A 15,529-nucleotide genomic window follows, 5' to 3' on the forward strand; every position below is an offset into this window, starting at 1 on the left:
GTATTTATTTATTTATTTATTTTTAAGAAATTATCACATATGGAAAAATACATACATTGGATTTAGAGATGGAGTTGGTGCCATTAGCCTAACTGTAACCTGGTCTGGTCGTTTCCAATAATAGGCTCTGGGTACCTCAAAGCATGGCACAACACGACTGCTATGGATTCACACCCCCAATCAACCCCTTTTTAAGTATGCACCTTGGTCCTTACGAGCGTTTTGTGCGCGCCGTCTCATGCTCCCCTCCTACACAGCATAGATGAGACGGCGCGGCTTAAAACCGACGTGTTTTGCGCATGTCCTGCAGTAACATTTACAGACAGGGAGGGAGAGTGAGCGAGAGAGACAGAAACGTAGACTAAGCCATCTAGACAGTAAATATAGAATACAAAAAGCAGGTAAGCAGCCAATGTTGTGTTAGAGAGGTTAACACACGAGGACTACAACATATATGTGTTGTTGTGCTCATTTTAAGATCATTATTCAGGAGGAGAGACGTCCCGAGTGCACGGCACGCGGGGCTGGAATCCCTCTCCCTCCCACCGCCCAGAAGAAGACAAGAGGTTCAGAAGGCTGCGCCGGTGAGGAGATCCCCCTTTGGTTTATTTTAAAGGGACTGTGGGGGATGAAAGTAGGTACTGGGGTTGTATCGCTATTTCAAATGGAAATGTTATTCTACGACCGGTATCTCCGACCGGTAAATCTTAATTTAACAATTTAATTGCTTCCCAGGGAAGACGAGAATTGGTAATACATAGTAAGCGCTTATATAACTACCAAACCTGTGTTTCCTTCGCGAAAATAGTCGGGAAATATATACAAAAAGTTAATTCGGACTGGACTGTTAGACGCCGATGTGCTTGCCATTTGCTTGTGTGTAAATTAGCTGTAGTGAGAAAGGGTCTGTTATCTCTCACTTAAACGCAACGAAGTCATCGCACGCAATTACTTAGTGTCGCAAGAGCTGAAGGGGGAAACCCCCTGCATTCTTGTTTGTAGGCTATTAAGCGGAGGCAAAATGTGTAGCTACATGATGAACAAAACACGATGAAGTGACTGGAATTAAGCTTTGTTTTGTTTACAGCTGTTCTACATCGAGCAAAGTTAAGACGAAGATTGCATCACCACCATGGTGGTTTTTAATGGGTTGCTGAAAATAAAGATTTGTGAAGCTGCGGACCTGAAACCCACGGCATGGTCTTTAAGACACGCGGTTGGACCGAAGACGCAGACCTTCTTGCTGGACACGTACATTGCCCTTAACGTGGACGATTCTCGCGTGGGCCAGACCTCCACTAAGCAGAAGACTAACAACCCATTATGGAACGACGAGTTTGTTACGGAGGTGCAAGATGGGAGGAAAATTGAACTGTCAGTATTTCACGACGCGCCAATAGGCTACGATGATTTTGTGGCCAATTGCACCATACAGTTTGAGGAGCTGCTGCAGAACAACAGCAGGCACTTCGAGGACTGGGTATGTCTGTCTATGTCTGTCTTTTCCTCTTAGATCGCGATGGTACGTGATGATGTGTCTATCTGGCGAACCCATGCAATTCCTTTCTCCATACACGGCAGCTGTCACGAGCTTTGGTGGGGGGGCGGGGGTTATTTCCCTCTAATCAGTGTAAGAACTCACTTGCAGCACGGTAGAATTCCAAGAAATGTCCATGACTAAATCGAATCATTACCTGCTGATACTTAAACGCTTGCGTTTGGAACACCTTTTTGCACCGTAATGGTAAACCCTGAAAAGTGTAATATAGGATTGCGTAGTTGCCGGGGGTGGGGCTATTTCGGCGCGCAATATGTCATGAATAATCTGGCCTCGAATGTCCTTCCTCACATAGCTATGTTTATTATTTTCGTCAGCGACCTTGTCTCAGATCCCATGTACTAACCGCGTTTTATGCCACGTTTCACACAGCCAGTTGGTCAATAATGATGTTTAGGCGGAAAGAGTGTCACATTGACTTCCACCGCCGCTGTTCTTGGTCTGACGATGCCCTGCCTGGTCGTGGCTGTTGTGTTGTTCTCGCAGGGTGAGCAGATCCAGTGAACAAATGAAACCAAAGCTCTGCAACCTCCCCTGTCACATATCCAAAACCTGGAGGGTGCCTTGGGGCCGGGACCAGGAGCAGACATACTGTAGCTTTTAAAAGGCAGTGTCAGTTATGCACAGCTGTCTTGAGTTAAAAACACATTTCTGCAAGTATCAAGAATGACTGAAGCTCTTTTCTTTCCCAGTCTATCAGGATTTAGAGCAGGGCTTCCTAGTTGTAAGACTGAGGGTATATTTTATTATAACAGACAACCAGTGGCACAGACATGGCACTGCGTTTTATACTAGTCAAAAAAGGTGGAGCAGGATGGTTGTGCTGTATATTCACATTGAAAATGTGAAATTTGCATTTACACTTGTGTCAGAGTTGGACCTCTGGTGCTTCTCAATGTAAAACAAAGCCGATCATGGTCCAGACCATGACTATAATGACTATATCACCCCCACCCCCCCAGGAAACAGACATGAGAAAGGTCAGATTGTATAGATTATGCATCAGTGCACCACTGACAGATCAGGTTGTTAATGGGGTAGGCAGAAGACACATGGGATGGATGGGGGTTGGGGGAAGGCAATCTATTTTTGTTTCTTGGTATTCCATTGCCCACAACACTCGGCAGGACGATTGACTGATGCATTTCATCGGCTCCTTTTTTTAGTCACGGGGAGAATTGGGACACAGCAAGGAGGTCCTGGGTTCAAATCAATCCCAGCAAGGGCCGTTCTATGTGGAGTTTGCATGTTCTCCCCGTGTCTGTGCCGGTTTCCTCCGGGTACTCCGGTTTCCTCCCACAACACAAAGACATGCAGGGTAGGATACTTGTGGGCGGGGGGGGAATATCTGTTTACCCCAAATGGAGAGGTATGGGGATGGTTTGTGGTCAGCAGGAACTGTTGGACAGAGCCTTAAATTACTTTAAGGTCAGGGGGAGCGATTGTTGCTAGATATTTCTTTTTCATGCTGAAATGTCCTCCGTGGGCAGCACGGATGGTGCAGTGGGTAGCACTGCCGCCTCACAGCAAGGAGGTCCTGGGTTTGAATCCCGGTCAGCCGGGGCCTCTCTGAGTGGAGTTTGCATGTTCTCCCCGTATTTGTGTGGGTTTCCTCCGGGTATGCTGGTTTCCTCCCACAGTCCAAAGACATGGAGGTTGGGTTGATTGGAGAGTCTAAATTGCCCGTAAGGTATGAGTGTATGAGTGTGAGTGAATGGTGTGTATGCCCTGCGATGGCCTGGCGACCTGTCCAGGGTGTATTCCTGCCTTTCGCCCAATGTATGCTGGGATAGGCTCCAGCCCCCCTGCGACCCTGTTCAGGATAAGCGGGTTAGGATAATGAATGAATTAATGAATATCCTCCGTGCTTCTTTGCACACATCCATCCACACCTATCTCAGAACTCAGTCTACTTCTTTTCGAAACCTTCCATTGACTCTCACGCACCTGCCCCTGAACTGTACTGTATGAATTCTTAAAAATGAATTGAATGAATGAATTGCACTCTCTGCCACCCCTGCGGGGAAGAGACTATTGTGTACGGCCGTTAATCGCGATGCCCTGCGAAGACAGCTGGTTTCCGATGGCGCGGATGCTGCACTCGCAGTCTCAGTGGAACTGCGCCGGTGTAACGCGGCACAAGCCGTCACGACGCGAGGTGCCGTGTCATCGTGACATCATCACCTTTGGAGTCACGACATCCCTTTTCTGCAGCTCTGTTCCTCCGACTGTCATATACCTGGTCAGTGTGGATTGTGTCCTAAGCCTTATTTGCCACTGGCAACGGAAATCTTTCTGCTATAGGGAACAACACGTTTCTGAGAGCTTATCAGAAATGTTCTGTATCAGTACAGCTACGATGTTTATGAATCGAAGGCACCTGCAGGGATGTAATGGGCACAGTCGTGGCTCTAACGTGCAGCGATGCCACGTTAGACTTGTTTCAGAGCGCCGGCTCCAAGAGGCAGCTTTTTCCTCTGCTGCCAGAGGCAGTGGAGGCTTCAATAATTCACAGCCTCCTGTTAGCTTCATTGTTGAGATCCTCTGCACTCGGGGAGAATGGCTTTGCCTCTCATTTGAAGGACTTCATTATCATTTGAAAGGGGCTGCAAGATTGAGCCCTTATCTGCAGATACATCTCCTTCCCTGATTAGCCAGTTATTAGTAGGACCCAGCTGTCTGGCTGTGGGAAGGAACAGAAACAACCAGTCCAGACTCCCTTCTCTGTCTCCTTTTCTCATTTTAACCTTATGCTGCATCCCGCCTTAATCTCATACATTTCCGCTTACTTCAACTAATTGTCCATACCTTACTTTGTGTGTCTTTCTGTTCCCTTGTGTGTGTTTTATTTTTGTAACACCTGTTGTCTGCATGGGGTCTTACTGTTCTCACAAAAGCTGATTGGGCTTTTTCCATACAATGCTCTCCATCAGTGGCTGCATTCTGAGACTTAAGTAAATCCAAAATATTGTACTTAACTACTATACATTTTACTATGAGCCTGATCTGTTGAAATGGCCCTCTGAGACATCAATATGAAGTAAATAAGATGGCCTGCCCTCACCTTCAGGGTTGATTTCTATGAAGAAGTCACGCCTGCTAATAAAATAATTATCTTGTGTAAATTTACTGAATTAGTTTGTCATTGCCAATTGGTAGTTGTGCCTTGTGCATAAGTATAACCATGAATGATAAACAGGAAAGCACTTCTGCAGAAGACTCCCACAAGACATTATAATGAACATTCCCAGAAGATGTGTTTTGGCAAATTTGAAAGGCATGTTTCTTTGATTATATTCAGGCTTTCTCTCAGAATCATTCCCTCATGTAGTTTCTCAGAAAAGGTCCATTCTTATATCTGCTGAAATTTCCATTTAGTTTCATATTTTTCACATATTGTCTTTTATTCTGAATAATTTGGGGGATTTTTGGTTTCTGTTACTGTTTGCATTGTGCTTTATGGATTCAGTGAAATATTGGTTGAGGAGACAGTCCTCCCCTGGAGCAATGCAGGGCCTTGCTCAAGGGCCCAACGGCTGTGCGGATGTTGTGGCTACACTGGGGATGGAACCACCAACCTTGCGGGTCCCAGTCATTTACCTTAACCACTATGCTACAGGCCGCCCCATTGATTGCTTACTTTTCAAGCTCTTGTGCTGATGGACGTTATCTGTGATCTGTAGAAGGGGATTGGTTAATTGGTTGGCTGGAGTGTGTAAGAGGCAGTTGGTGATTTGTTGGATGGATGCTGTCAGAACAAGTGGAGCATTGGTTTTTTGGAATTGGATATGTCCCAACAATATGTGCAGAATTGCGAGGATGGATAATTAAGAAGTTTCTGTCTTAATAATCTTCACATATGGCACCAATTATGTCGTCTTGCAGTGTGACTGCAAAAGGTAATCAGCCTCATAAAATTACTATCATCTAAAACTGACCAAAAATGGTTTGTAGTTCTTCAAAAGACTAATTTGACTCGGCTCTTACACTCACCAAGCACTTTATTAGGTATTTATCAGACTTATTTTTTAGACTTCTACTGCTGTAGCGTATCCACTTAGAGTTATGACGCATTGTGCGTTCAGAGATGCTCTTCTGCATACCACTGTTGTAATGTGTGGTTATTTGCATTACTGTCACCTTCCTGTCAGCTTTGACCAGTTTAGCCATTCTCCTCTGACGTCTCTCATTAACAAGACGTTTCTGTCTGCAGAACTGCTGCTCACTGGGCTTTTTGCACCATTCTCTGCAAACTCAAGAGACTAGTGTGTGTGACAATCCCAGGGGATAAGCAGTTTCTGAGATACTCAAAACACCCTGTCTGCCATCAACAATCATTCAACGGTCAAAGTCACTTAGATCAAATTTTTTCCCCATTCTGATGGTTGATGTGAACATTAATTGAAGCTCCTGACCCATATCTACATGACTGTATGCATTGCACTGCTGCCACACAATTGGCTGATTAGATAATCACATGAATAAGTGGGTGTAATAAAGTAAAACCTGTTCCTAATAAAGTGCTCAGTGAGTGTATGGTCATGTGACATCAAAACAGACACCGGGTTTAATAAAATAAATGTATTAAAAGACATACAAACACAGAACATAAAAGGGAAGTAGAGAAGGAGAGGTATGAGTTTGTGTGTGTGCTTGTGCACGTGTATACATAAGCACACTTGAACAAAGGAAAGGTGAAGGTAGCTAGGGTAGGCCTGTGTGGTGGAATTTTCTAATGCGACAGGTATCACCGAACAAAGAGAGAAGTGTAGCTTCAACAGCGGTATGAGAAAATTAGTGGGTTATTAGTTAATCCCCTTGTGGTTGGGTCTCCGACATCTGAAATTATTGATGTGTTCATATTTATAGAATAGAAAAAACTGTGATGTAATAAAACCGCAAAACGACAATGCCAGATTGTTAAAAAGATTCTCTGCTAGTAAGAACAGCAGGTTAGATGCTTATCAGCCTCTTATTTGCAAAGCAGGACAATAAAACACCAGCCTCCCTCTTGCAAGGGTTGTAACTCTCATGGTTTACAACCCTGACCTCGCCACAGACTCAAACAATAAAAGGCATATCCTAACAATCCTTGATACCATTTCTCTACATCAAAAAATAATGTTCCAATACAAGAACAAAAATATACAATTCGGAAGGTGCATGAATAAACATCGTTTTTTTTCTTAGCTCACTCTCATTGCATGTCCGGCAGACATATTTTCGGTTTGGTAGAAATATACGTTTGTTTTGATAATTATTCATTACAGACATATTTATGGAACCAAATATCCCACGTGGTAATGAAGCTATGACTGTTTTCTAACTAACGTTGGAGTTTGCTTTGTATTCAGCCATTTTCGAGAGAGCTATATTTTTGTCAGGACTGCTTCTTGGTATTGCGTAAATGCATTGCTAGGTCATTTTGGTACCAAAATAATATAAAACATGGTAAGCTTTTTGTACGAGGCTTCCTACCCTTTCCAACAATGTATAATGGACAAAGAAATAGAAACACACATATTCACAGTTAAGACTAGGCTAACCATTAGGTACACCTGGAGTATTTGTCAGCCTTACTGTCCTTTAATGCATGTTGCTTTCTCCAAGGGGTGGCTGTGGGTTGTACTTTGAGAAACAATGTGGAGCCATGAATTGTGGTTCAGGGGAGATGTGCACAAGCTTGGGTCTTCCTGTGTGTGGCGCGATGTCGTTGTCTGGTCCGGTCAGTGTTCGGAAGTAGTCTGTTTTGCTGGCTCCAAAGGTTCATCTTACTGTTGTTCTGAAAGGTTGCACTTTGATTAAAATAGGCCTAGACTTTAGTTACCATGAGGTAAGCTGTGTCTATGGAGAACTAGCAACTGTGCCTCTGTCTGAGCACCAGGAGCTGGATGGTGAGACATAGTTGGCACAAAGCCAAGAGTGAATGAAGATACCAGCAAACGAGTGAAGAATGCTTTAAAATGTTGTTTGGTTGTCTGGATGATGTCAGTGAAATGAGAAGAGCCAGATCTATTAGCATGTTCACATAACAAAACTACAAGCAACAAACACACCAAAACAGGGTTTGCTGGTAGAAATTGATATGCGGATAAAGCATCAAGGAATGAACCAAATCATTTAATTAATTATAGCCTTTAAAAGATTAAAAGAACGAAGAGACTCACCCAGTTTAGCTGTTGTTTGACATAATTTATTTTGGATATACTGATAGAGATGGCTTCATAATGTTTGGGAGGTGTGGCTGCCCCAGTAACCAAACTGTGGCCTTGTACATCCCTGGCCTTGGAACTCCCCCAAAAGAAGTGGGCCCTCTGATGAACTGTGGCACAGTTGAAACATGAACATATATGGCTTTCTGTATTTGGTTTCAATTAAAATTTACTGCAGAAAGTAGTCTCTCTCATCTATGTGTACGGCCAGGGAACTGGAGCGTGTGATGGTAATGGTGCTCTTAACTTTACATCAAAGTCTCAAATATATATCAGCACTCATTGCTGCAACCTCTACTATCCATTCAGGAGAGTGCAGACAAGCTTGTGGTCTACCAACGAGGCATGTGAGTCTTCCTCTGCTTCTAATCACAAGGTCACTGGTCTGCACTGTAACTGGTGGACTAAGGAAATGCAAGCACAGAAGTTCTGTTCTGTTAGATACAGATTACAGACAAGAATTAAACCTGAACAGAGATGTGTTGCCCGCAGTGTAAACGGGGTAAGAATGAAAAGCATGCTCAGAAGCGATGTCGGCATTGTATTGGGGTAGAAATAAATAGAACACGCTTTCGTTCCGTCAGAGGCAGGTTGAGTGTGCAGCGGAGCGTGCGTTTTGGGCTGTGTCGTGCGTCACTTGGCCCTGTGTCAGGTTCTGACAGTCGGGTGAAAAGGGCGCTGCCCTGACGCTAGTGAACTGGGTCGGCGTCTGGCTTGAGTGGCACTGTTGGCTGGAGCTCAAAGCAGGCGAAGCTGTATCACTGTCAGAGTGCCCACCCCAGCCTCTGATACCCAGTCCCCTGAGCGAGGGAAGCAACCAGGCAGACATCTGAGCGTGCCTACACTTACGTGAATCGAATTTCGAGAGTGAAAGGAAGCAGGTCTGAATAGGCTATGTCTTAATATCGCAACGCCCGTCTCGGAAACATGTTCCATAATGTGACATTACAGACATAGCAGTTGTTCTGATCGAGAGTGACTGACAAAATATTAGCGCATACTTGTCACTCCAGTAAATCTAACTGAATTGAGGTGAGAGTGACACATATACCTAGAGACTGAACATGAGGTGGAAACCAATTCCACATTTTTTTTTTTTTTCTAATTCAGATCCCCCAGGATGTACTAAACAGCTGTAAAGTTGAACGTGCTGGCTTGCAGGAATGGGTTTTGGGGCTGGCTCCCAAGATTTAAATCTTGAACAATTATACATACATTAATAATACGATGTTAGTCACTTGCCTAAATCAAATTAATTGGCCTGAGATATAGCTATAGTGTGGCTGCCTTTATAAGTGCTATGGTGTAGCCACGATATGTCTGCACAGCTGTTGGGCCCCTGAGCAAGGCCCTTAGCCCCGCATTGTTCCAGGGGGATTGTCCCCTGCTTAGTCTAATCAACTGTAAATCGCTTTGGATAAAAGTGTCAGCTAAATAACAAATTATTATGTTTGTTATTAAAAGAGAATAAGATGTGGATTATACAGTATTCTTGTGTCCTATCATGTGATAAGCCCCTTCACTCTTAATAAATTAATTGATGTTTTCTCTGGCATGCAATATATGTGTCCCATGGTAAATAAGTATTGTGTCATAAGTTAATGAGGGTTATGGCTTCTTGTGAAAAAATAAGCTTGTGATCTCATATGAGCTTGAGGGAACAGATGATGTCATAATATATTTAAATAAGTAAGTATGCCCTAATCTGTCCTGCCAGGATGATTTATAATGGTGGAACACATTCAGCAATTAAGTACTCTATAGGAGGGGATAAGGTAGCAAAATTATTTTCCCTTATATGTAATGTGTTATGGCTGATATACACTCAGTGAGCACTGTATTAGGTAGACCTGTACAACAGCTTGTTAATGCAAATATTTAATCAGCCAATCATGTGGTCAAGAGGTTCAGCTGTTCAGACCAAATGTCAGAATAGGGAAGAAATGTGAAGTGAGAGAGAGAGAGAGAGAGAGAGAGAGAGAGAGAGAGAGAGAGAGAGAGAGAGTGTGATAGACCTTTTTAATGAACATCTGGGGGCTCTCTTTGCTGTGCTAGTTTGCTCACTGAAACTGAAACTTTCTCTCAACTTGTACGCCCACGCAGTCATGTGGCTCACACCTCCGTTTACCACCCCCAACCCCCACCGCGCGGAGCTCTTCTCCTTCAGTACCTACAGCCCTCTCCCTCGGTTCACAGAATCCTAAGCGTTCATTTATTTCTCAATCGTTTACTTCACAATTACAATTTTATTATTCATTTTCAGAATGTTTTCACGTGGATTCGTTTTAAGTGTGTAATATCATCGGCCCACTTAAGAGAGGGCAGAGAGTGGCAGATCGAACAGCCCGAATACCACCGCAGGAGATGCAAATGTGCAAAGAACGCAGAGGTGGACAAGAAAGAGTGGGAACATGATACTGTTCTATAAGGACATTTTTGCAGCAACATTTGCGATAAATTATTAATAGGACTGTAATAAGAAATATCAATAATGGAATTGCTATTTAGGCCGATGTCAGAATTTATTTACACAAATAATGTCACTATTGAAAGAAAATGGGGTTTTAACAAATCTTGCCTGTTGCCTCACCAGGCCTAAAACATGATATACCATACCATATAGGTTTTGGAGATACAGTGTCATAGGTTATTACAAAATGTAACATTAATAAAATGTCATCCATTAGAGAAATATGTTTTGGAGATACAGTGCGCTATGTTATTACAAAATATAACATTCATAAAATATCCATGATGGTATTTTTCCTAATCTTTTTTCCAAGATTTTGCCAAAGGATTTAAAATAGGCTTCTTGCCTCAGCAATGTGCTGTGAAGTTAGGCACAAGCAATTATACAAAAACCGTGGTTAATTCTAATTTTGAAATGTAAATGTGTTTAAACAGATCACAACTGAGTTAATTTAAACCCGTTCATTACTCGGCTTCTGTGCTCGCTTAGTGCCCTTAAATGCAGATTTGAACGAACCAAATTAAACCAGTAAATTAGCCCTGAATCATTGCTTGCTCGCCGTGGGTAAGTGAGCGAGCTTTATTGTTCAATCATAGGTGTGTGGCTTTGCGCATAATTATTTGTTTGTGCATGTGAGCATGTTGTGAGTGACAACAGGTTGGGTGAATGTTCAAATAGAGTGAGTGTGAGTTTGCAGGTATATGTCTAATCAGGAGATCTCCATCTCCTGTTGCTTGCCTTGGACCTGGGAGGTTGGTGGTTCAAGCCCCAGTGTAGCGACAATAAGAGCTGCACAGCTACTGGGTCTTTGAGCAAGGCCCTTAACCCACATTGCTCCCTGGGCGCCGCATGATGGCTGCCCACTGCTCCTACTATAAGTAACCAGGATGGGTAAAATGCAGAGGACAAATGATCCCACGGAGGTCAATCTGTACACTGATAATGCGCTCTCATTTTTGCCTGTATGCTCCCTGACAGCCTTTATACTGCATTATCTGTGTGAAGTCCAAGCCCTCCATTCCCTCCAACTTATTATCTGTGTTTTTGTATTTTCATATTCATATTCTTCACATAGAGCTGTTTTACCACTATTGTTCTTCTAAGCAGATACAATAATCAAAGTATAACACTTCCCTAACAAGACATCGCACACTCCTGCATCCTGTGGTGAAAGGATTGAAATAACCGTCTGTATTTGTCAGATTCTCAGTCTTAGCCTTTGTTGAAGACGTAACACCTCCTGTTGTTCCTCTGTCATTGAATACCAGGTTTTTTGTCTCTCTGTCTGTACTTGGGGATGTTCTTTCTCTGCTCTGACGCAAGAAAGATGCAGTTAGCGATTCTGGTTCATTTTGTTTCGTCGTCATGACCGGTTGTAGAGGTCGGGATTTGTTTACATCTGGTTAGCAGTGTTAGCCCGAGACCTGGAGTGGTTACATCTGATTACATCTGGTTAGCAGTGTTAGCCCGAGACCTGGAGTGGTTACATCTGATTACATCTGGTTAGCAGTGTTAGCCAGAGACCTGGAGTGATTTTCTAAGATTGGCACACATTGTGGCTGTATTATGTCAGGCAAGCTACTCTGTAGGAAAGTCAAAACATTGCCAGTGTGTGGGAGCAAATTAACATTTCTGGGTAATTCTATAAATATATAATTATCTGTATGTCTATTTTTATTATCTGGATAAATGACATATATCTACCCAGAAAGTTCGGATACATCCACCCACTGTATCTGTGTGAAAAGAACAAATGGAATATTCTGGAACGAATATTCTGGAGGAAGATTCACTTGCAGTTCTTTCACTTCCTAAGTTTACAACAATCATTAATTAACTATTGCCAAGCACTGGATTCCGTTTGAATACATTTACAATTCTTTTGTAACACTTGGGTTTTCTATTGAGGCCCAGCAACACCTCTCCATTCCAACAAAACAAATCAAATAAAAATTCCACACCAAGGCCTGCATCCAATCAACATTTGTCCTAATCCAGGCTTTGTGATTGCTGCCCCTCACCAAACTGTTTTTATGAAAAACTTGTAAAAACTTTGTTTTAAAACATATGCGCAAAATGTTGATTTAAAGCCTAATGCTTTGTTCATTAACATTTCATTAATGAGAGCCAAGACTCATATCCATCAGATTTGTTATGACGCTGCCTTGCTCTGGGGGCAAAGATTGTGTTCAGAATAACGGGTATGAAAAAACAACAGATGTGAATTCTCACCACTGACTTATGTGTGGTAATGGTGGCATTAGGACTGTTTGAAATTACAGTGTTCTTAGTTATATTGTCAGTTAGACAGGTTTTATTTTATTGTATTTTTTCTTAACACTGTTCATTCCTTAGTTATATTTTTATGTGATTGCTTTCTTTTACATTACATTACATTATTGGCATTTGGCAGACGCTCTTATCCAGAGTGACGTACAACAAAGTGCAAAGTGCATACACATAACCAGGGACAAGTGCGCTGAAAGACCCTACAGGGAAGTACAATTTCAAGTGCTAAGAATACAACAAATTTAGGGACTAGGGCCTATTTTATTGAATTGATTCATGGATTAGATTTATATCTAAGAACTCTTATTAAACAGCATAATGCAATAGAATGATAGACACTACCATATGAACAATAAAAAGTTTACCTAGCCAAACAAAACTAGCAAAAATGTTTATTCTGTTGTATGTATATGTTTTGGCAAAGATGTATGTTTACTATGATAATAATGTGTAGTTGTCAGGATGAGCCCTTATTAGGGACTAGATCAGTGCCACTATTATACATTCACATATTCACTTGCTATATCTCTCACCAGCTCTCTCTCTCTCTCTCTCTCTCTCTCTCTCACACACACACATTCTTGCACAGACAGTAAATCGTAGACAGGAAGTAGGTACAGCATTCAGTGCCAGGAGTGAGCCAGCCAGGCCAGCAGGGGGCAGTGGTGTGATAACCATGCACAGAATGCCTAACAGCAGGCTGTATCCTTATGAAGACACACCTCCTTGGGCTTCCTGTTAGTGCTGCTGCCATCTGTGCATTCAAATTCAGTATCGCTGTCTGAATCATTCTACAAGACAGTACCTATGATTTCTCACTTTTGGTCACATGGTCCTGACATTCTGATTGTTTATCCTTAACAACTCATCACTGTGGAGAACTAGGGGACTGGTCAAGGCAGCAATTTCCTGCAGAAATCAGTGTGAAGACTTTATTGGACTTCCTCCTAACTTTACAGTACAGAGCAGTGATCAGGACAACAGTGTAGAGCAGTGGTCAGAGCAGTGATAGAGAGCAGTGTTCAGAGCAGTAGTGTGGATCTGTTAGGACTGTTTTTAAGTGCCATGGTCAAGGCTTTGTAAAGTGTGAATGACTGACTGAAGGTTCAGAACTTAGGGCTAGGTGTAGATTTAGGTGTGGATGGTTTGGACATGTCCCACCAATTTTCAGGAAAGCTGAAATATCCCCACCAATATTTACGTCTATTCATCTGACATTTGGGATGTGGCATTTGTGGTTTCACGATTAACTGGGCTTAAAATACAAAACTGTAAGAATTTTAGGAGCTACATTATCTAACTACAGTATTCAGCATTTCGCTTCACATTGCTATGTCAAAATTCTTCTCACTCTTAGCGAGTGAGTCACATTGTTTCTGTGCGCAGTGTGCCTGGCTGCCTACTACCTCGTTTTTGTGCGAATGTGAAGCTTTATTTTTCAACATGCGTAAAGTAGTGCACTTAATGATTAAATGGAATCTACCATTATGTGTTATTTACAAAATATATATATTTAGCAAAAAAACAGGTTCCACAATTATTGGCACCCCTGGTTTAATGCTTTGTGCAAACACCCCTGGTAAAGATGACATCTTTTCCTATAATTTGTGATAAGGCTAATTTGAGAACATATTTGGAGGGAATTTTGACCGTTCCTCCATGCAGAACTTTTCGGGGACTGAGATGACCATTGCAGAACATGGTCGTTGTTTTTACTTTACCATTTCTGTGTGGATTTTGATGTATACTTGGATAATATACACATGACCAATACTCAGCTTCCTAGCTGAGGCAACCAGATTTCCTGCCAAGATAGTGCCCCTGGACCACTGGCATCAAATCATGTCCAAAACCTCAATGGCCAACCGTCATATGACAGTAGGTATAAGGTGCTTCTCTTTGTAGGCATTCCATTATGCCACCACACATGGAAACTAAATGATATTATGGGTCTTATGAAGTGTAAAGTACTGCATTTAACTAAACTATGCAACTTTATTTATTCAGAAAAAAAGCCTACCTGTCACCCTCCCCTACCTCTCTGTCCCAAATTCCCTCTCCTTGCAGCTATCCTGTAACAGCAACAGGCTGAGAAGACTATAATAAGTACAATAAGCACAATAATACCATCTTGTATACTAATATATCCATTGAAGTCCACTGATTGACGTTGTGAAATATCCAACCCGCATCAACAAGTCAAACACATTCTATAATTCCACATTATTCAAAAGCAGGCAGGCTCCTTATTTATAAGCATACTGAATAATAGTAAAATATTTTGAGAATGTATTTAGATGCTCACTGATATAAAATGGGGTCACGTCACTGAAAAAGCCCTCTATTGTGTTGTCAAAAATGGTTTCACTATCTTCAGAAATTCACTCAGACATGAGACTCATTGGAACTCCTCCAAAGGAAGTCCTCTATTTAGATAGCCATTGCAAAATAAATTTTTTGTTGTGAAGTGTCAACATTTTTTAGCACAAAATCTTCTGTCGAAAAAATGCTGTGTTGTTTTATGCAAGCCTAAAAGATTATATACAGTTGGAAACGTAATGTCAATAGCTAAAAGGCTTTTTAGTAATCAGTTCAATAACATGCCCGTAGTCAGTTCTTTCATAAGCTGAAGTTATACTGAATTTCCTTTCACACGGATGGGGGTAACGCATTTTCCTCTGCAACTACATTAGAAATACTAGTCACAGACAGTTGTACTTGGGCTCATCGTGTTCAAGAGAGCCTATACAAAACTTAGATAATATAATTTCTGTGTACAAGTACTTTTGTAGATGCATACAACGGTGAAACACACAATGATAATTCCTCTAGGGAAATTTTAGGTAAACAATGGACATTCTATCAACGCTTCTGTGTTAGCATATTTTTAGAATGAGAAACTATTATACCTTTGAGCCCATGGACACGTGTTGTGAAAAGGACACTGACATTACCATATTTCTTGTAGTATGTGGATTTCCAAGATGCAGAGTAGGTGAG

The 15,529-nt window shown here is 42.0% G+C and overlaps 1 protein-coding gene across 1 annotated transcript in view; it reads left to right on the top strand.

Moving 5' to 3' along the window:
- The first annotated feature begins 329 nt into the window (after positions 1-329).
- LOC133116762 (protein kinase C epsilon type-like) overlaps positions 330-15,529 on the top strand; it is a 53,690-nt gene continuing 38,490 nt past the window's right edge. Inside the window, exons 1-2 of the mRNA XM_061226680.1 lie at positions 330-584; positions 1,088-1,480. Coding sequence (XP_061082664.1) covers positions 1,133-1,480 — 348 coding nt within the window. The 5' untranslated portion in view covers positions 330-584; positions 1,088-1,132. The remainder of the gene's footprint in view (positions 585-1,087; positions 1,481-15,529) is intronic.

Source organism: Conger conger, chromosome 2, assembly GCF_963514075.1.
Source record: "Conger conger chromosome 2, fConCon1.1, whole genome shotgun sequence".
In the NCBI taxonomy this organism is placed as follows: Eukaryota; Metazoa; Chordata; class Actinopteri; order Anguilliformes; family Congridae; genus Conger; species Conger conger.